Source organism: Cyprinus carpio, chromosome A7 (assembly GCF_018340385.1).
Source record: "Cyprinus carpio isolate SPL01 chromosome A7, ASM1834038v1, whole genome shotgun sequence".
In the NCBI taxonomy this organism is placed as follows: Eukaryota; Metazoa; Chordata; class Actinopteri; order Cypriniformes; family Cyprinidae; genus Cyprinus; species Cyprinus carpio.
In genome coordinates this window covers 35,523,597-35,546,398 of record NC_056578.1, presented here as the reverse complement: position 1 = coordinate 35,546,398, position 22,802 = coordinate 35,523,597, and the positions used below count along the sequence as shown (strand labels likewise).

At 36.1% G+C, this 22,802-nt stretch overlaps 1 protein-coding gene across 1 annotated transcript; it reads right to left on the bottom strand.

Moving 5' to 3' along the window:
* Nucleotides 1-684: 684 nt before the first annotated feature.
* Nucleotides 685-22,735, bottom strand: LOC109071532 (E3 ubiquitin-protein ligase RNF166). Its single transcript, XM_019087974.2, has 6 exons — nucleotides 22,381-22,735; nucleotides 11,665-11,821; nucleotides 10,122-10,234; nucleotides 5,721-5,835; nucleotides 5,298-5,405; nucleotides 685-5,099 (listed from the first exon to the last, which is right to left on the bottom strand). Exons 1-6 carry the CDS (start codon nucleotides 22,545-22,547, stop codon nucleotides 5,034-5,036), a joined length of 726 nt encoding a protein of 241 aa, XP_018943519.1. The 5' UTR covers nucleotides 22,548-22,735; the 3' UTR covers nucleotides 685-5,033.
* Between the last annotated feature and the right edge of the window lie 67 nt (nucleotides 22,736-22,802).

Sequence of the window (22,802 nt, the reverse complement as noted above, 5' to 3'; positions counted from 1 at the left end):
ATGAAAATAAGAAATGTTTCCTTGGAAACTATCTGAAATGAAATGTTTAAGATTTTTTAATCACTTATTTTTATGATCTTAGATTTAGTTCTTTTGAATAACCCTGGTTCATTGTTAGCTTATGTTACCTGATGGAAATCGAACGTAATTGCAAAGTATTGCCTATTAAATCAAATATAAACTAAACATCCTTAAGATGACATTTTAATGTAAATAATAATAATAACAAAAACCATTATACATCAATTAAAAAAAGCATGAGAATATTCACTTTAAGTAATGTAATATTTGAATATTTGCTAGTTTAGACTGTTATTTGCTATTTTGCACTGAATGATTTCTTTACACAATTAACTGTGATTTAAGGCAGACAGAAAAGTGATCTTACCAGAGTTTACTCAGTTATCTATTCAAACTATAAATACATAAATTCTAAACTTACAGTGAAGAGTTTGCCATAATTCACATTAAATAACTATTAGCACTTTGCAAGGCTGTAACAACTGCTGAAACTGTTTCTGCAGGGGACATAACTTTTTATTAATAGGGTGGCACAGCTTAATAAACATACATTTCCATTGCTGGGTTAGAATATATACCTTTTTTTTTCAAACCAAGGATCTCTTACATTCCTCCAAATTGTTTGTGGAAAAACTGTTTACACCAAAGGATAACGCCATTAAAGACGGGTGCATCTGTGTTTTTATTAAGGGGGAAATTGCTACAAATACACTGTGTAAGTATCTTATTAAACCTCAGTCAGTATTACAGCTTCAAAAATGCACACCCTCATTAACATCAGCATTGTTATTACTGTTATCTCATTATTATTCATAGTTGTGAATGCATAATCACACTGAGCAAACACCATCGCTGGTCCTGCAGCCACCAAACAGGTTCTCAGTAAAGTTTCCTGGTCTGATGCCACAGAGCGGGTGCATTCAATAACATCATTCTTGAGTACTGAATCCATTACACGTCCATGAGTTTGCGATGTTTCATCCTCAAGCGTCCAGCGTTTACTGTTCCAGAAATAAAATGAGCCGCTGTTCTCCATTGAGTTCTTGGCCATTCATTAAGTTTCATATAGAAATGAAACTTGATGTGAGCCAGCCATTGTTTGTTTCTGTTGTTCTGGTGGACAGCTGTCAACCAACACAAGAAATGTAGAAGTTCTCTATGTTTGTGACAGTATGCATTGATGTTACAATACAAAAAGAGTGAAAAATATTAATTTTAAGGTCATTCTCAAAGGTTTTAGAACTGGAGAGCTGTGTTGTACAATATCAAAAGTTTCACTTAAAAAAAAATACATCATACTATGCTACAGCTGTGCACATGAATATTGTTTGAGCACTATTATTTAGACACTTAAAAAAACAACATCATTGAGTAAAAACATTAGGATACTGGGAAACTCGGTTGTCTTTTTCTACTTTCTACTCTTCGATTTCATCTTAATCTTTCAGAGCAAGACCATAAAATACTGACACCATGTAAAACCTCAAAACAAGCCAATGAAAAACACATTGCCATCAAATACAATGAACACATTTTCAGTACTTGTTTGGAAACTATTGAAAATTTCTTTCTGCTTAGTTTTTTACTACGGTGAGGACTTTTTTTTGCCATCATGCTTTTGCTAATAACAATACAATATTACCAGTTTCTGAAAATGTTTGATGTTTTTGAACCTGACCTACCTTTTTCACACAACAATAACATGACAAATGATCTGCCTCTTGTGAAATACATTTGGCAGTTAGTCACGCTAAATAACTGGAACAAAATTCCTACTCAATCATCAAAAGACATTCGAGTTAATTAAAGTGCAATGTTTCTAACATGCTTCTTAGCAGAAAAGGTGATTACACCTTAATCCAAATTTAAACATATGCCACAAAAAATGTGGCAGTTTTGCCATTTATGTACAATTGAATCAAAAAAGATGAAAAAAGTGATCACTTTTACTATGAATGTATAAGCCTCTTAACAGGCCTCTTAATAAATACCAACAAGGACATTTCAACATTACCCAGAAGGCCTTAGACAATTATAAATGGCCCTGTATTCAGTACAAATGTACATCAAAAGACAAGTGACATCTAACACTTGTGTCCCAATGAGATGTGACAAATTACTGAAAGTGAAAATGCAAAAACACAAAAGAAAATCAGAACAAATTTGATGATTATTCATGCTCGGAATTACTGTAATAATGAGACGACATCTTTGAGATTGTACTCTGAGAGGCAATGCTCATAACTCCAAACAAATCAATTCAATCAGAGACAAAAACTCTGATTTGCACGGAAGATTTTGTCATGCCATTAGGACACAGTGTTATTTTTAAAGAAATCAATTCAAACTCTACTATGGCTTTTAAGAAAACCATACAGGAAAGATCACTCTAAGTGATTACACATTAAACTTTCTAAATGATTAGAAACTGACAGCAAGCTATTTATGGAAGCAAATAACTGTTCACATCACACAAGTTCATAAATGTTCCTTTCTTCCAAGTCACGCAGAGTCACTCTCATGCTGCAGACCTTTACGGAAATCAAACTGATTTAATTCCTGGCCACTGAGTTTCAGATTAGACAATGATTGTGACACGCTTAACCTTGCTAAAGTAACAATAATTCACAAAATGGAGATAAAAACAATAGCTCTATTGCGACATATTAAACAAACACTCAGCAACACAGAAATGAATCACAAGTTGAAACATCATCAAAGTTGGTAACCTGAAAAACATTTTCAAGCAGGCATAATGGACTTCCACTCTTTTGTCAAGATTGGCTCGAAATATATTAAAACCATTACATCTGGCAGAGTTATTAAATCTATATCAAATGCGTAATGATGCACCAGCATCAAAAAATCTGCCAAACTATGCGTGCCACAGAAACTCAGAAGCTTGGAGCACATCACTGCAACATACTCTATGCAGGTACACAAACACAACTGATTCTAGCTATAGTACACAGGGTTCATTTTTACAAGTTGTATTCCAAAATGCAATTCATAACACAAGTATCTATTCACAGCATTACTGTAAATGCAATTTCGCAATATAAATTCTTCTAGGGGCAGTTTTCTTTTGTGTCAAGTATGGTCAAGATGCAACAACAGTTTGACAAGAATCTTGTCTGATAAAACTCAACATGTTTATAGCTAGCTACATAACAATGCATCCAGTTTAATAGCACAGAAATTTGAAGGTGACTATCGCTTTCTGAGTACTGTGGTTTGTTAATGACAAAGTTATTACACTGTAATAACACCAAAATTCCTGAATACTTCCAAGGAAACATGTTTGGTTTGACATATTTAAATACTTTGTTTGGTTTTAAATAATTTTAGAGAAAGTAAAACAAAGAATGTTGACTTTGAGCTATGCTTTGGCATTCACATTTGTGTACTTGGGTAGAGTATGTTTTTCTCCTAACGGTCAACTCAAGGTGTATCTTAAAGACATGGCTAGGTATGTCTGCAAAGTAGGGATGTTAGATTCTGATCCCTAATACCTAACCCTATCACACCAATGCTCCTCTAAACATCACTGTATATAGGCTTAGATTCAACACTTACAAAGTACAGAAACCCCTAAAAGACCAAAGAAATCCAGTCTGCACTCTGAATGACTTTGTGGCCAAAACAACTACACACTGTTCCACTTCCTGTTACGATGTTCTCAAGTTTCTCCATATCAATGCTGCTTTCAAGTCACGTTGGAATAATTGTATTTAGTAGACATGAATGCCTGTCAATACAAGAATCGTGGCAGAAGCTGGTATTAATCATAATACACTATGAATTCAAATCATGATTTTGAATGGAAATCATGATGTAATTACAGATTCAACCATCAGGCTAACTAGGCCATGCTAATAAACCAATCTTTGGCTACCTGTTAATCATTAAGTGTGCGAACAATTCCTATCATTTTCTGTGGCAGCACAAGAATGATAAATAAAAAGCTTTTATCGGGAAATGATCGAGAGAAAAAGAAACTTGCCCAATAAATCCATCTTATTCCGACCAAATCGCTTGAATTCACATCGCATCAAAATTAAGATTACCGAATACCATAAATAAAAATATCCTAAAGGGTTTGAAGTCAGCACTAGTAAGTGAAACAGATGAACAGAATGGATACATTAAAAGATAAAACTTTTCAGCACACCTCTAGAAGCTTGCCGTCTTATTATTAGTGCACCATTTAAAACTGAAACTTTTTTCCAAAAATAGAAATTTTAATCTTATCTGATGCTTTTTAGAAAATATTACTGTAGCAAGTTAAGAGCAGAGTGTGCAGTCCTGTCGGTCAATATTCTGTTATTGAACTATAAAAGAACAACGATACTAGAATTCAGACATGTAGAAAACTGTGACAAGTGCAATTATTCACATCAACTCTTGATTAAAAAGGGCAGATGGTATTCCGCATTCCATACATGATGACATGAGTGATGATGAGGATGCTGAAGATCAATCTTTCATTCTCTCTATTCTCTATTGGTATTCCCTTAAGATGAGAGGACAGCCAACCCCAACATAGTTCACTTTTCAACTTCGCTTTAACATGACGCACTGTTTTGAACTGATTCTGTACTGGTTTTCACTTCACCGCTGGGGTCTATGTCACATTTGGACAGAAAACAATAGGAAGAACAACAAGAACAAGCATGGTGTTATTTATCTATATTCTTTTGACTGACTTTTTGCATACATCGGTGTTTTGTTGGTTGTAGTTTTGATGGTTACGATAATGTTGATGATGATGACAGCCAACCAGAAGGTCCTTGTCAGGAAGTAACAAGCTTGCTCATCTGTTATGCAACTGGCAAACAAGCTATAGAGGTACTTCAGGATCTAGCTGGAGTGTAGCTCAGAAATATAGACCAGAAGAGAGGTAGAGTGAGAGGAAAAACAGAGGAACAATGAAAATATTTAGCCTAAAACAAGACAGGTGAGAAGATCCTTCACATGGTTGTGTTTGTGGTACAGGATATAATGTCAGACTCTCAGTTCTCGGACAGTGAGAGGGTCAGTGCTGCCTGCAGTGCTGCCTCCTCATCAATACTGTAGTCCTACATATGCAGACATAAAAACAGAAACGAACACATCCAGATCAGACTACACCACAAAATTAAAAGAAATGCAATTTTGTTTAAAGAAAAAGGGGAGTTTGCAAAGGTGGTTTGAAAATATGTATTAGAATATATAGAGCATTAGAATACAAAATGAAGAATATACAAATCTAAAGTATATGCCATTTGCCTTCTTACCACAAACGTGTCATAGGAGAATTTGTGCCGGTGGAGAAGATGCTGCAGGAAGTTGGAGCTCTTATAGCTAGGGTCACCCCAAGGCATAGCTGAACATACAGGACATACTCAAGGATAAAACATAAGAAAAGAGTGTTACCAGCAAGGACCGTGATCAAATCTTGATTTGGTGCTTGATTTAAAACACTGAAAAAATTGCAGAAAAGCAGACTTGACATTCTGCTAAATATCTCCTTTCGTGTTGCACAGAAGAACAAATATCATATGGGTTTCAGTCTACATGAGGGTGAGTAAATGCTAGAATTTTCATTTCAGTTTGTTGTTCTAATTCTCAATACAAGATATTTTGTACAAGCAATGCCCTCTCTGCGACCGATGAGTGGTACTTGGCACCCCTGAAACTGTAAGGTAACTGACACTCACCACTTTGTTGGTGTCATTGCGATGACTCTCCATGCAGTGTTTCACTAGTTCCTGTTGGTCCAAGTTGCGAGCGCCACAGTACGGGCACACAAATGTAGAGCGGTTTGGAATATTGCTGTTAAAAACAGAATTTCACTGTGTCTTAACCAAGTGGTCTGATAAACCAGTATCAGATCTACACTATTACATAATAAGCAGTAGCTCTAGAGCAAAAGAGTCAATAGGCAAAAGATTTGTGTAACAAACTGATTATCAGTGTTCACAGGAATAATGTAAATGTGCAACCAGGGGGTGTATAACATTGTGTGAATAACTTTCAAGTCTATAAGAAATGAGCCAAGAACCTTCTGTTCACATTAGCTGTTTGAGGCATTCCTGACCGCCCAATTTTCAGCATCTCCTTCCTTTTCTCTACAGGGATTTCAAAAACATTGGTGATATTACTTTTAAGTCCAATAAACAATGATATTAATATTAAGTAACTTGCTTTTGAGGCAAAATGTGTTCAATTACCCAGTAAACATGAATGCAGTCAACTAAACTGTTTTATTGTTTACAATGATTTTTCTCAGTGCTGCTGTTATTATATCAGCAAGCTACAAATTCCACTAAGATCAAAGAGAAAAGTCAGCAAAGAAGAACAGGATGAGATTTCAGCAAAAATATTTAGCACAAGACTTAGCCAATCAAATCAAATCAAGTTGTTTCAAGAGTGTGACACACTTTGAGTCATTTCCAATGTTGTGTGGGAGTCAACACTTTTATTGGTGAATAGTATAGTTGTTCTTTAAGATTACGGGTAATGTAACACTTCACTTGAATTTTAGTTTTAATTAATTTGAAGTCAATATTTACTTCCAGGAACGGCACTGTCATGCTTTATATCAACAAGAATTGCATCTATTACATTAGAATTACATAAATCACATAAATAAAAAATACAATAAGTTAAACATAATGATATATATTTACAAATAATGTCCTGAAAGTGTTTGACCAGAGATAATTTCTTTCAGGGGAGCCAGATATCTGCCTTTTTTAGAATTCTGCCACGCAGCTTGAATACCCTGATGGTCTGGCAAAGACATTTGCTTGCTCAGTGGGAGACTTTTCATATTTGACTTGCAAAGCGCTATCAGCAAACAGCATGGAAAAGACTTCAACAGACTGAGACATAACTGGATTAATAGATGAGGCCTGGGCAGACAGGCATAGGGGATCTTAAGGTCTCTATTTACTGTCACCATGACCAGATACTGTTCTGTATCTCCATGGTACCAAGTAAGTACCATGGAGGACAAAGTCTGTGCAGCTGTGCCCAAAATCTTAATGCCACTTCATCAAACAGTATTCAGAAGGCAAGTCTGAATCAAATGCCCATTCTGTCTACCGAGATTCCTCCAAGTGGTCCATTTTTGAATGAAGTTTATGATATCCCACAATATATAAAAATGGTGTCCGATACAAGGTTGAAGGAAGTAAATATAATGATGTCACTACTTTCAAATTAGAACTAGAGAAATAAGGATTGTTTTCATTAAAGTCGACATGCAATCAAAATTCACCTTCAGAAAATTTGATCAAACTGTAATAACTTGCTCCACCTCTGAAACAACTTCCCTTTTCCACTGATGTCAACAAGCCTTCTTATTTTTTAACTTCTCCCATCCAACCCACCTGTAATAGAGACAATTTTCTTAAACAAATCAATTTCCAAAAAATAAAATCAGGTCCTGACTAGGGGTGTGTGATATTGACGAAAAGTGATATCTCAATATTTTCTTTTCTTTTTTTCTGTATGACGATATTTAGACAATGCAGAGTGTGTTTTGTGCATACTCTCAAGGCATGACAGCTCGCACATCATTAAAACAATAAGTTTGATATTATCGTAGACAGTACATCACATACCCTAGTCCTGACCCACAATTTTTATTTTTATTTTTGTCTTGATTCGCTCACAAATTCATCGGATTATGGAAGCAAAATTGGTTGTGAGTGTTGATTAATGCTGAAATTAAATATTCTCTTAGCTCTAAAACCCTCTAAAGCCCACTTGAGTTTGTTCTAGATCATCAGACATGGTGTCTTGGAAAGAATCAGTCTGAAGCAGTTTCCTCACCTCCATACAAAACTGCTATCTGACAAACCACTGACTCACTGGGCACTGAGACAGAAATGTGTCATAGTATCACGGACACACTATTGAACAGGGTCTCTGTGTTTACTAAAGAAACGTTTGTAGGGTGGCATAAAGGTCTGCATTAGTTACATGGTTCTACGATATTTGCTACCAAAAAGAGTATGATAAACATCCATGATGCAAGACTTTTGCAGACAGAGACACAGTGGGAATACATCAACATGCTCTGCTTTGAAGAGCTAATTAATTCTTATCCTCCTCTCGCTCTTCCTGTGCTTCAAAGGAAGAGTGAAGCATGACAGAGACACACACACATAACTGAACCTGGAGTCATCTGATTGGACAAAACTTTCTGTCTGTCTTCAACTGTCAGAAATCTGTTTGACATCTCTAGATCTAAGTATACCTACACCATTAGGCTGTGGGTCTAAAGAGTATCTGTAAAGAATGAAATGTGTCCTGGATCCATATTTTAAAGCTCTTCGCTGCATTTTAACTGTTGTCCCAAAGAGCATTGAGTGCTTCAGAGAAGCATGAGTCATAAGACAGCATTTGACTAAGAGAGACTTGTGGGATTGGTTGCTCTTTAATGTAGGGAGAAAGAGGAAATATTCTAAAATGCTGTGTCCAAACCAGGTGCAACAAGTTTCCATTGACGCAATTGTATTGTTTGCCCTGACTGAAACTGTCCTAATTGGCTGTGATGATCTTGCATCGTGGAATATTTTCATATTTGATGTTACATATACAATGGAGCAGAATTTTTTAATGAGATTTCACTGTTGGCAGAGTCACCTATAATAATGTGGGGAAAAAGCAATTTAAAAAATAATAATTTACTCAGTGCTCAGTTACTCAGTGATTTGTTTTAGATAAAAAAACTAAGTAAAAAGAAACAATATATGTTTGTATTGTGAAGCCTTAGTACCACATAATACAAGATTAAAGAAGTAATATTTTGAGAATAAAGTCAAAATTACGAGAATAAAATCATAGCATTGACATTATAGTTGTAATATTAAATCTTTTGAGAAAAAAAAGTCACATTATTACAAGATACAGTGTGATTATCACAATGAACAGAATGCCATTCCTGCAGCATGGATGTGGAGTTTTAAACGTTAAATCTGTGCAGTAAAGTTAGTTCCACTTTGGCTGGATATTCAGCTTCCTGGACTGTCTGGAAGTAGCAGTCTTACAAAGTTAACACTAGCAAAAATAAGATGCCTTTTAAATGCCATCCTTTCATAAGAGACGGTGTGAAAGTTACACACACACACACACAAAAAAACAACAACTGCAAAATGTCTGTGGTGTCCAACCTTCCATTCTTCACAGGTATTTAACACACACAAAAAAAACAATGCTAAGACATTTTCTAATAGTTAAAGTAGGCTCCTACTTTATTAACTGACAAATTTTTAAGAACAATAAAACAAATGTTGGTAAAGTGATAGCAGCATTCTTTTTGCGTGTATTTCTGACTTTTAAATTCATTCCAGCTCCCTTACACTTATCCCGTAAAGAAGAGAGGCAAAGCCTAGTGGCCTACACAGCTAATAAGGCCAAATGAGAAAGAACACCTTTAATAATTTACTTTTATTTTATAACCAAAGTTGTTTTCACCAGCACTGGAACATTCCTTTGCACAACTCTTTGTCGAATGCTGCATTGCATCGACTGTGTCTTCATGAAGAGCTTTCCCTTATAGAAACCGTTCACTGGGGATGAGGCAAATGATAGCATTACAAGTCAAGACTAAAGCAGATTCATCATTTATTACTTTTGTTATCATATTGAATCCCGAAATCACTTGGGTGCATTGTGCAGGCAGTAATTTCAAATAATAATAATTAATAAATATAATTTAATAAATATAATTTTAATCTCATATTGCTATTATTCTCATAATACTTTATTCACAAATTTTTTTACTTTATTCTCAAAATATAAATGTATTGTCCTGATCTTTTTTTTTTTTTACGTTACACTACACTACAGCTGTGCCATACTTTTCCAGATGTGCATTACTTTCATTACCTATTTATTCAACTGATATACACACATTTGACAAACACATTTGAAACCCTGCACCTTTCCAAAGTGTAGTCACATTAGCAAGCAACATTCACAAGAGCAAAAAAACAAAACAAAAAAAAGGTGATGATGACAAAATTTAGGTAATTGAAGAGGAAAATAAATTTCTTTTCCATGATTATGTCAACCTGACCTCAAATGAACCCTGGACTGATGCTTACCTGGGAATGGGTTGTGAGGTCGGGACCACAGGCATGAACTTTGGGCAATTGGCCATCTGTTCCTGAACCTTTGTGCAAGATGAAATATGCGACCGCATTTTGACCAGGGTGACCTGGGATATTCAAAGGGACATAATAAAACAAAGTGAGTAACTTGCGCTGTGATTAAAGTGCCCCTATTATGCTTTTTCGGATATTACCTTTCATGTAGTGAGTAATATAGCTGCTTTTGAATGTAAAAGGTCTGCAAAGATCAAAGTGCATGACAAATGGAGTTATTATTTCTCAAAAGAAAGAACCGATCCTGAACTGCCTGTAACTGTTGACCCGCCCCCAAACTCTGTGGTTGTAGCTAAGGCCTGGAAGAGTTCAGTTCGTGTTGTTGTAATGTCTAGAAGACATTAGAGCATTGTTTTTGGCACTGAGAAAGTAAAACCATGATGCATGTGTTCCCAAAGGATGAGGATGTAAAGAGACAGTGGTTGATATTTATTTTAACAGACACCACAGCAGTATAACTTAAACTGTTTGTGGTGTTCCCATCATTTGCAGACAACATTTGGACTATCTTGCACCTCTGGATCACAACCTCTAAGTATGATTAATAATGTATATATACTGAGTGTTCAAAACTAGTTTTGTGTTGTATACAGTGTCCACACAGTGCACAGCTTTAGCTAACTCACGTTATTGTATTGAAATACTTCTGCTAATCAGCCCATTATTACCTAAATTTGTAGGTCTTTCATTCTTACTACCTTGAGTAAAAGTGTGGAGCAAGATTTTTGGTTTACAAACTATAATGTTACATCGCTAATTTACAGTAGTGCTCTGCTAATGTATGTACCATTAATGCTTGGATAAGTATTTACTATTCAGCATTCGTTACTGGAGGTGATGCTGCAGTGTATATTATTAGAAAATTAACTTTTATTTATTTTATTTTTAGTTTTTTTTTTACCTTGCATGCATGCAATCCTATTTCAAAATATCTCCAAAACAAAATTAAGAACCTTTAAAATAGCACAATAGGGACACTTTAATACAAATAACACCTTAATTAGGGCATTCAACTTGCAATTTCTAATGTACTGTACTGTAAACTGTGTAAATGTGAACCTTGCTGGTCATATTTTTAAATCCAGCAGTCATGTTTTGCTGACTTTATGAAACTAAAATATCTGAAAATATTGCTGTGTCATATCACACAAACACAAAACAGTGAGCACTTACACATTAAAAGTGTTCAATAGTCTTTATAAGCTCGCAATGGCAAGTCAGGACATCTCAGTGTGTCAGATTGTAGATGGTGGGCTGTGCTTGTTTTGCTTTAAATTAAATTTAACATTAAACTGTCACTACAGTTTTGAACGGCTCCTGCGGGAGAGCCAGGATGTCGTGCTATAGTGTCCCTGAAGCAGGTTTTAGTGTAAACGCCTTACATAATGACAGCTGCACTGTTCAGAGAAACACGCCTTGTGGTACTATGCCCAGTATTTTTTTTTTTTTATTCATATTTATTTGTCTAAGCACAAGGACTAACCTTTTTGCTGCACCCTCTACATGGCGCCTTATATGAAGAGAGCTGCTTCTCCACGCTGGAGGATTTGTCCACTTTCTTTGGATCGAAAGGCATACGGCAGAGTGGACAGAGAGGTGATGTCACCTGCAAACACGGCTGTAGACAGTCCCCACAGAAACTGTGAACACACACAGACACAAACATTTTACAGACACCATGTAGAGTGGTATCACATAGCTGGTAGATCTAACTTAAAGTTTTCTTATTATTATCGGTTTACAATAGTCCGTATTTATCACAATTATGTATTTGTTTTGAAAAGGGATTCATAATTTGGACCAAACAGTAATTTTTGTCAAATCGATTCAAATATCCTATAGACAGCATCTAAACGGGGGAAAAAAAGGGTCATATAAATAGGGTTTATTAAGTGCGGTGAAGGAATTTTTTTTTATTAATAATTTTAAATTAATCAGAACTAACACTCCTCTTCCGTGCAGGCTTAACATCTGTCTTTTGCTTGCAGGCCTACCATTTGTATGTTTTTGAGAACAAAATGTATCAACACTTTAGTTAGTGTGTTGCAATAATGGATTCATGTCAAGACTGCTAGACTAGTCTGTCTGAATATAAAAATAACCATAACAACCCATGACTTGAGTAACAAGCTGAAGTAATCAAAAAACCAAATGTGTTATGTCCGTAACAGAGGGGAGGTTTGCAGAATTGCACATAAGAAGAACCAATTATATTAGAGAAAAATGATGAAAAGAATTGTGTCATCTTTGCCATGTACCTATGGTCTATAAACTATTGTATTCTTTTTGTTGGGTGGATTCATTGTGATTGGTATGAGGTCCTCCCGGCCATGATTAAATCATATTCAAAGGCATCATCTAGAGTTTTTCTGTTATTGCTGCTAAAATCATTAATTTGAAATAAAATGTCTCATCTCGTGAAATAAGACTCTGGTCGTATCGCCCACCCCTAATTATAAAGATTTTGGAAAGATTATGTGACACTAAAGAATAAAGTAATACCTGCCGAAAATTTTGCTTTGCCATCATTTAAATAAATTACATTTTAAAATATATTAAAAAAGAAAACGGTTCTTTTACATTGTAATAATATTTCACAATATTACTGTTTTTACTGTTTTTCTTCATCAATTAAATGCAGCCTTGATGAGCATAAGATACTTCTTTCAAAACATAAAAAAACAATCATGCCTTTAAGATCAAAATGTAACTCATTCTTCAACCTCTTACTTTTAATCCATCTCATATAGTGAAAATATTAAACACTTTTCATGATGTAATGCATAATATCAAGTTGCAGACTGCCCCTTTCTTAATTGAATACACTGTTTCATATGGAAAAACATCCCATTACAGAAGTTAAAAAAAAAGTTTCATGTTAACCTTAGAATTGCTATTAAAACATATGAATGCTCTCATGATTAGTTGTAATCGTTTATGCTATTTTTATGATCATGACAATTATCATATAACATATGGATACCAGCTTTCTGGTAACAGTAAGATACCTGCTTTGATTCCAACAAAAAGCGAATCATGAATTATCACCGTTGTGTCTTTGAGTAAGGCACTTACTTTCAGGACTCTCCAGAAGGATTTGCTCCTGTAATAAGTGTACTATAAGTGTCACTGGATAAAAGTGTCCACTAAATGTTTAGTAACAGCACAAGCCTCTGAGGAGAACAACAATTTTGAACCACTGAACTCTGGCTGGCAGGCAACGGCCCTTGAATAGCTGAACAAATGCTGATGTATCAGACTATCAGGCATTTAGCCATCACCATTCAAGCTGGCGTGACTCAGCACGGGGTCCAAATCCATGGCAGCATCAGCAGAAAATGGTTAGTGAACTTGCGGTGGCAGCCTTGTCACTTTCTGACAGATGAGGCAAGAGTTTATGGGACTGTAAAAGCAATGAATCATTCAGAGTTTTTTCTGCCAGGCTTACGCCACGTTTAATGGTACCGTTGAATCCAGGGCCAGGGCCAAACAAGAGCCACTCCATCACTGTCTACACTGAAATGTAGCACTGACTGACTCGCGAGGGAACTGGAAGTGAAGGTCAGTTGCTAAGAGAAACGTTGCGTCTGCAAAATTTCTAAAAATTCAACGAGCCATGTCATGCTGTAATTAAATAACTGCAATCTGCCCTCTCAAGCTTTGGTCAAATAAGCAGTCGCCATGTCTGGTTTTATTTTTAACAAGATGTTTTTTTTATTGTTGTTGTTGATTTTTAATGATTTTTTTAGCCATATATATATATATATATATATATATATATATATATATATATATATATATATATATATATATATATATATATATATATATATATATATATATACCTATATATATATATACACACACACACACACACACACACACACATATATACAGGAGTGCACATAAGTGGTCCACAGGGGTGCATGCGCGACCAAAATAAAAAATGCACTATGGTTGACAGCTGTAAATACACAATTACCATTTTAGATCGACAAACTACTATATAAGATTTCTTTTCAAACTGAAAGCATAAATCTAGGCTATCCCATGCTGTTTTCAAAGCTCAGTGCAAAACTGTAACATTCATTAACTGACGCTCTTTAATCAGCAGCGGCGTTAAATCCGGAATCACGTATACTTACTTGCCGGCAACAAGCCAAAATAAAAGCCTGCTGATTTTAAGTTTGAAAATGATGAAAATGCTTTTATTTATTTATTTTTAGACGCTTTTATCCAAAGCGACTTACAATTGGGGAATACAGAAATCGATTCTTTTTAAAAAGAGGCAAACAAAGAAAGTAGCAAATATTAGCATTATAGGGGTTATTGATGGGTTCTTAAAGTTGAAGTGTGTAATTTCTGTCACAAAACAGAATTGCTAAAATAAAGCATGTTTCAGGAGAATCAAACTCTACACAGTTGTCTCTGTATATGATTGGAGATGTTGTCACGTCATGCGATGTTGCAGTGATACGCTGTCATGAAAGTTTACATTCTACATTTACATTTTACGATCATTATAATTGCTCACAAATCTGCAGCCTAACTTTTGGAAAAAATCGAGTGTCCTTGCATACCGTATTTATTGTGTTCAAATGTTGATTTATTTAGAATGTTACAAGTCGTGGGGGAATTCAGGAGAAGCAAAGAAAGTCATGTCGATTCTCAGAACAAATAAGAAAACAACACAGCAGAAGGACCGTCAGGCTACATTCCCATTAGCAAGTCCAAAAAAAGGATTTACAGTATAATTTAGTACACTATTCCACACGTCCTCCTCATGTATTCACATTCACAATCTAACTTACTAGTTGCTGAATTACTGCAGAATTTATAAATGCTTGGTTGATTGGTCCAGAAGGGTTACATGAGGTCATGTAAAAATAAGCGGCGCAGACTCATTTCTGCTCCTATGGCTCTCAATTAGGGCACACTGCATTTACATTTTTCACCACATATTCACATACAAAAAAAAAAAAAAAAACAAAAAAAAAAGAGTGGTACCCTCTGTCCCTCCAATTACAATCATTACATGGTCCACCTGCTTGCCGAAGCCATGTGGAAAATTTTAATATAGGTCCTAAAAAAGTCCAGAAACTCCGAAAAAATATTTGTTGCAGAACGCTGAAAACATTTACGAACAATGTTTATAAAGTAGATGAACATTTTGGTGTTGCACTGCACCTGCTCCTACAGGATACCACGCTGTATAAATGTCATACTGCACTCAAACAGGATACACTTAAAAATACTGCTATTTCTTTAGATGAATAAAATAAGAACACGGTTCACCTCAGGGAAAAATATAGTAAATGAGAGTAATGACAGTAAGTGGAGTGGTATTTGTTCTGGGAGCTGCTCTGCAGTCTACCTCCTGCTGCTGTGGCCCTTGAAGGCTACAGTGGTCCATTGTTGTCTCTATGAAAGTATGCATTTCAATATTGTCAACAGTGTTACATTTTCTTTTGAAGAAAGCAGGCAACTATTGCTCCTGTTTTGCAGTCGAAAGTTGACAAGATGATGTAATTTGTTGTGCTATGTTCACCTCTCTAAACAATAAACAATAATACTGAACATAAGCAACCACCTCTACTGTGTGTCATATCAGAGTAGCTATTCATTTACCTTTAAAGTGTTCTCAGATTCTTGTTGTTTTGATATAGGCTTCTGTATCAATGATATACTGTGATAATGACATTTTTGTTTCGGAGATGATATGCCAAATATGTAACAATTACAATGTTTGCTTATGTTTCTCACAGTGTAAGCTAAAGAACTCATTTGTTCACATTGAAGCCTCTGAAAATAAATCTTCATTGTTTATCCTTTTGATCTTTTATTTAAAAAAACTCACAAAAACCTAACCTTTTATTGAAGTAAAATGTTTGTTTTTTTCTTCTCCAATCCACGTTGGCCACAATTATTAACAACCTTTTATTCAATAATTTTTGCCAAGATAACAACTCTAAGTCTTTCCCATAATGCCTGGATAGGTTGGAGATCACCAGACAAGAGATCATAGATCTTTTTCTATACAGAACCTCCCCAGATCTTTCAAATTCAAAGGTCTATATTCATGCACTCTTATCTTAAGTTCACCCCACTAATTTTCTATAGGGTTCAGATCAGGGAACTGGGATAACCATGGCAGAACATTTTGTGCTCAGAGACCCATTTTTGTATTGATTTTTTGTTTTGTTTTTTGGATTGTTGTCCGATGGAAAATCTAACCACTGCCCATTATAAGATTTCTAGCAGGGATAGTCAGGTTTTGATTTTTTTTTATCAGTTGCTATTTGATAGAATCCATTATGAAATGGATGGACCTCTGGCAGAAAACCAGGCCCACAAAATTAAAGATACAGCAGTACATTTCCTTGTGCACATGAGGTGCTTTTTTTGTAGTACTGTGTGCACCAAAACCCATCTGGAGTGTTTGTGTTTCATCTGACCATAGAACCCAGTCCCGCTTGAATTTCCAGTAGTGTCTGGCAAATGAATATGCTGGAGTTTGTTTTTGGATGAGAGCATTTTCTTTTCTTGATTTTTCTTGAAATTTTCCCAAACAACATGTGGTGATGTAGGTGCTGTTTGGTTTTCTTTTTTTCCTTTCTTTTTTTTTTTCTATATTTTTGAGGACTTCTGACCCCGAGACTAAACTATTTTCTGCAATTATCCAGCTGTGATCCTTGGAGAGTCCATGCAGTCATTCAAACTATCCTCCTTGCCTTGCTTTAAGACAATATAGACACGTCCTCTTCCAGGCAGATGTGTAACATTTTCTGTTTGGATTGGAAATTCTTAATTATTTCCCTGATGGTGGAAATGGGAATTTTCAATGCTTTCGATATTTTCTTACAGCCAGTTCCTATTTTGTGAAGCTCAACAATCTTTTGCTGCACATCAGAACTATATTCTTTGGTTTTACTTGATAATTAAGGGAATCATAGCTGGGCAATAGCGTGTTCATAGTGTGCTAAAAATGGTTAATATAAATGGATATATACTTCAGAGATATTTTACTCCTAATAATTTCTAGAGGTGTCAATAATTGTAAAAGAGACATAGCAAAGGCTTTCAAAAATCTATACTTCCATTCATAGTTCTCGCTCATTCAACAGCTGCTGGTTCCTTTCATCATCTCACTGTTGTCTCTTCCTCACCTTAAGTGCCCCCTCGATCATTCTTAACACAACAAGATTCATGTGTTGGCATCTCATTTAACTGTGGTGAATAATTCATTAGCTCCAGAGAAAGCACCGTGTGTTGTGCTTGAATGTGTGACTGAACCAGGAACGTCTAGATCTAAACTCCACCAGCCATCTGATGCACTTTACTTTAAAAACAAGTTTTCTGAAGACTTGACCAGGAAAACATAACCAACCAAATACAAGACAATACAACAAATGTAGGCGCCATTAGATGGACAAACAGATCTCGCCTGGGGTTCAGTCTACATCGCTGTCTCAGGATGTTCAAACAAACAGAGTAATGCTGTGAGAGTGCCAAAGAGCCATATAGTGTTTACACTTCTCAGGGAAATCATAACATTAATTATTTACTTAGGTGTCTCTGAATAAAAACCCATGGTATAATTAATTATCTTCATCTCTAAAACACTGCTCTTCTATTAAATTCATGATTAATTCATATTTTAAAAAAATCCAAAATATAGATATATCGGTCGACCACTATCTGTCAAAGATGTGTTTTATTGTGACCCTAAGTCAAAAAGCACTGAGCCACAGCAGGTGTGAATGACTGAGTTTGTGTGAGAGGTAATGTTTATAAATCACAAATCATAATCACATTTACTGCTTTTCAGCAAATCAGTTATGACTACTGGACTAACAAGGACAATTAACTAAAAAAAAATTCAGTTTGACATTTAGTCATCCTCATGTCAACCTGACATGATCCTTGTGGAACTAAACCAAATGAATAACTCAGAGATCACAAATAAACTACCAAAGCTTTTCTGATTTAAATAAAAGAAAGCGGAAACAAGAATGGCTTAAAAAGGATAAATCTTCAGGCATATGCCTCCTACTCTTGAGATGCACCACAGCATTGCACATCCCATGAATGTGTTATGAATGTGTTACATGAGTGTGGGCAGTTCTGCACAAAACCAAAGACAGCATCAGAAACTCCAGCCCACATTATTTATGAGGGCGGTCAACTATAGTTTAATCAACATGCTACAATCTCACCTGTAACTCTGGCAGGAACATATGGTGGCGTTGGCATACAGAGATAAGGAGTCGGACAGTTTTTTTTTTACCTACTTATAAAACCATCTAATCTGTATTCGACAGGTAGAGCAGGGGATGCATTAGAAAATAAGCATACGACAAGTGAAGCCTGTGTGCCTCTTACTGTTGTCAGGCTAGTGCTGGTGCTTCAGTGACAACTTCCCTTTGTAATTGCAAAAAACTCATTAGAGCTCGAATTTCATAACACTTAAACCAGTGAGCAACACTATATTCCTATACGAGTTGTTAAATATTTGAGTATGAGCTTCATAGTCTCCTATATGAGCCATTAAAGCATATATGATAATGAAACAGCCTAACACATGCACACTTTTTATAGGTTCAATAAAATGTTCAGACTGAAGATTTTTCTGAATGTTCTTGAATATGTCAGATTTTTCAGGCTTAAGCATCAATTATAAAAAAAAAAAAAAAAAAAAAAAATTGGTTACAGTGTTTCCAATTTCATCATCAAAAATTCCTTTTTTTTTTTTTTTTTTTTTCTGAAAGGGCAGTAAAAGGGGCAAGGGCAGTCCCGGGGTGTTTCAGCATGGAACAGGCAGTGATAACCAATCTCCTCCCAGTAATGCTCTACTCAGACCTCCAGGTGAAAAGCAATCTATGTTTAGGATAACAATCTTCACTCCTCACAAAACACAGTATAGCGAAGCACCAAAACATGTCAGTTATCATAGGCACAAATTGCTGTGTCTGACTTGTTCAATAACATCTACAGGTCCTTCTCAAAAAATTTGCATATTGTGATAAAAGTTCATTATTTTCCATAATGTAATGATAAAAATTAAACTTTCATATATTTTAGATTCATTGCACACCAACTGAAATATTTCAGGTCTTTTATTGTTTTAATACTGATGATTTTGGCATACAGCTCATGAAAACCCAAAATTCCTATCTCAAAAAATTAGCATATCATGAAAAGGTTCTCTAAACGAGCTATTAACCTAATCATCTGAATCAACTAATTAACTCTAAACACCTGCAAAAGATTCCTGAGGCTTTTAAAAACTCCCAGCCTGGTTCATTACTCAAAACCGCAATCATGGGTAAGACTGCCGACCTGACTGCTGTCCAGAAGGCCATCATTGACACCCTCAAGCGAGAGGGGTAAGACACAGAAAGAAATTTCTGAACGAATAGGCTGTTCCCAGAGTGCTGTATCAAGGCACCTCAGTGGGAAGTCTGTGGGAAGGAAAAAGTGTGGCAAAAAACGCTGCACAACGAGGAAGAGGTGACCGGACCCTGAGGAAGATTGTGGAGAAGGACCGATTCCAGACCTTGGGGGACCTGCGGAAGCAGTGGACTGAGTCTGGAGTAGAAACATCCAGAGCCACCGTGCACAGGCGTGTGCTTTTGAACCAGAAACAGCGGCAGAAGCGCCTGACCTGGGCTACAGAGAAGCAGCACTGGACTGTTGCTCAGTGGTCCAAAGTACTTTTTTTTCGGATGAAAGCAAATTTTGCATGTCATTCGGAAATCAAGGTGCCAGAGTCTGGAGGAAGACCGGGGAGAAGGAAATGCCAAAATGCCTGAAGTCCAGTGTCAAGTACCCACAGTCAGTGATGGTCTGGGGTGCCATGTCAGCTGCTGGTGTTGGTCCACTGTGTTTTATCAAGGGCAGGGTCAATGCAGCTATCTATCAGGAGATTTTGGAGCACTTCATGCTTCCATCTGCTGAAAAGCTTTATGGAGATGAAGATTTCGTTTTTCAGCACGACCTGGCACCTGCTCACAGTGCCAAAACCACTGGTAAATGGTTTACTGACCATGGTATTACTGTGCTCAATTGGCCTGCCAACTCTCCTGACCTGAACCCCATAGAGAATCTGTGGGATATTGTGAAGAGAAAGTTGAGAGACGCAAGACCCAACACTCTGGATGAGCTTAAGGCCGCTATCGAAGCATCCTGGGCCTCCATAACACCTCAGCAGTGCCACAGGCTGATTGCCTCCATGCCACGCCGCATTGAAGCAGTCATTTCTGCAAAAGGATTCCCGACCAAGTATTGAGTGCATAACTGAACATAATTATTTGAAGGTTGACTTTTTTTTTATTAAAAACACTTTTCTTTTATTGGTCGGATGAAATATGCTAATTTTTTGAGATAGGAATTTTGGGTTTTCATGAGCTGTATGCCAAAATCATCAGTATTAAAACAATAAAAGACCTGAAATATTTCAGTTGGTGTGCAATGAATCTAAAATATATGAAAGTTTAATTTTTATCATTACATTATGGAAAATAATGAACTTTTATCACAATATGCTATTTTTTTGAGAAGGACCTGTACATAATAAAAAATACAATCCAAACATGAGCTGCCTGTATTTGATGAACCGTGAAGACTGAAAGTGAAGACTTGTGCAAAGTGAATGCTTTTGCATATACTGAAAACTGAAGTAGCTGAGATACTGACAGTTCAAATGTGTCTCTAAATGCATCTATTGTTATTGAGAACCATACTGCTCCATGGATCAAAAAGCGACCAATTCTACCATAATAAGCAACTGCGGGGTATTTTAGATAACGTACTGTTCTATATTATATAAAATCATAATTTTTTGTTTTCCTCAATGACAATTTGTTCAATTCTCCCTTAATTACATGTAACAATACTGTCAATGTGTCATTCTACAGTGTGATTTCCAGATGACTTTTTCACAAATGAAACTCAATCGCCCTTTTTTATGTAAGTTCATAATACATGCTATAACATTGTAAAATGTTAACGTAAACATAGCTTAAAAAAGTAAACATTACTAAGAATTCAATTACCTCATGAAAAGATAATTCAGCAAAAATTGTTATATTACAGAGCATGTTTATGCTGTAAGAGACTTTTAGAACATTGCTGTTTGACGTTTTGTCCCCATCATGTCCCTGAAGTGTTTTCACACAGTCTCTAGGTATTGATCCAGGTATTGATGTCAAAAAATATAATTCCTTTTCGTGAATCGGTTCTTTCGAACGTTCGCCTGATTGAATTGTTTAATGAACCGATTCAGTGATTCATTTCAGAATTTGGGGCGGGGGTTAGTGATTGTTTTAATGTCACGTAAGCACCATGTCAAGCGTATTTCTAATTCTTAAAAACACGACCGCTTTGTTTGAGCTCCTCATGTTACTTACCAACAAGTTTAGCAACAAAAGTGTCCCGCTCCAACCAGGATAAATGCTTTTTACAAACACAATAACCGAATATCAACTACTGCCATTTTATTTACAGTAAACCCAACTGTGCTCCCAATCAACGCACACAAATTAAAACCTACTTAACATCAGTCGATGACTCAAACTCGGTTCAGATTGATTCAGTCCTATTTGCGATTCTTTCAAAAGAACCGAAATCGCTCGCAGCTTTGTCGCTTTGTTCTCTGCTGCGCAGCACACAGATGGGAAGCGAAACTCAAAAACCCCAACTGACGGATTAATATATATATGTATATTTTTGTCGAAATGTTTTAGAAAATTGTAAGCTCATAAAATGCACGAACAAATTAAAAGATGCCAATATCGGGCATCCTTTTTTATGTGCCAAGGCTGACAAAGAAACATGATGTTGGAGTCGTGCAAGCACAAAGGGATGCAAACAGTTTTTCATCTTCAAAGTGAAATTACATTACAGAATTGATCTTCAATAAAACTATTAAATCAAAGACTATATAAATACAAAGGGACTTTGATTAAACTCATATTGAAAGTGTGTGTGGTTATGCGGGATTTAATCTACTATCCTCTAAAACAATGGGATTGGTGATTTTTTTTCTGCACATCATTAAATATCTTTACAATTAACGCACATTCTGTAGGAAGTGTAAATGCATTAATGCCAATGCCAAAGTGAGCACCCAAAAAAATGGATGTTTTGTCTCGACAACAGAGATACTAAATGGAAATGAAAGAAATGCCCCTTTACTCACGTATGGGCGCAGCTTGCGATGCTGACAGGTTTATGGTACACCTCCAGACAGATGGGACAGGAGAACTGGCTCTCCAGGCTTTCCCCAGGTGCGGCTGCTGCGGCTCCATTTTGCTGCTGATGCTGCCTGAGCTGAGCAGCAGACACAAAACTGCGGAACATCGCCATCGTGAACACGGACCGCAGGATGAACCACTAATACTGCCGATGCAAATAGGATTCCGTGGTTTTAACGAATGTCTCGCAGGGAAATTGTAATTTATACGACATTAGATACCGCATCTGCGATCTCCAGCAGTGTTAACCAAGGACGACACGCCGTTGTTCCAAAGAAGTAAACATTACATGGTAGCTTTAACGGAACGGTCTCGATCCGATTAGACCAACAATATGATGGGAGTTGTAGTTTTTGCAGTGATCATT

Excerpts from the sequence above, each read along its gene's own strand:
- LOC109071532 (XM_019087974.2), bottom strand. The coding sequence starts at position 22,547 with ATGGCGATGTTCCGCAGTTTTGTGTCTGCTGCTCAGCTCAGGCAGCAT. Across the intron at positions 5,836-10,121 it reads ACCTCACAACCCATTCCCAG|CAATATTCCAAACCGCTCTA; the intron begins GTAAGCATCAGT and ends TGTTTTTAACAG. Across the intron at positions 5,406-5,720 it reads GCAATGACACCAACAAAGTG|GTATGTCCTGTATGTTCAGC; the intron begins GTGAGTGTCAGT and ends TTTTATCCTTGA.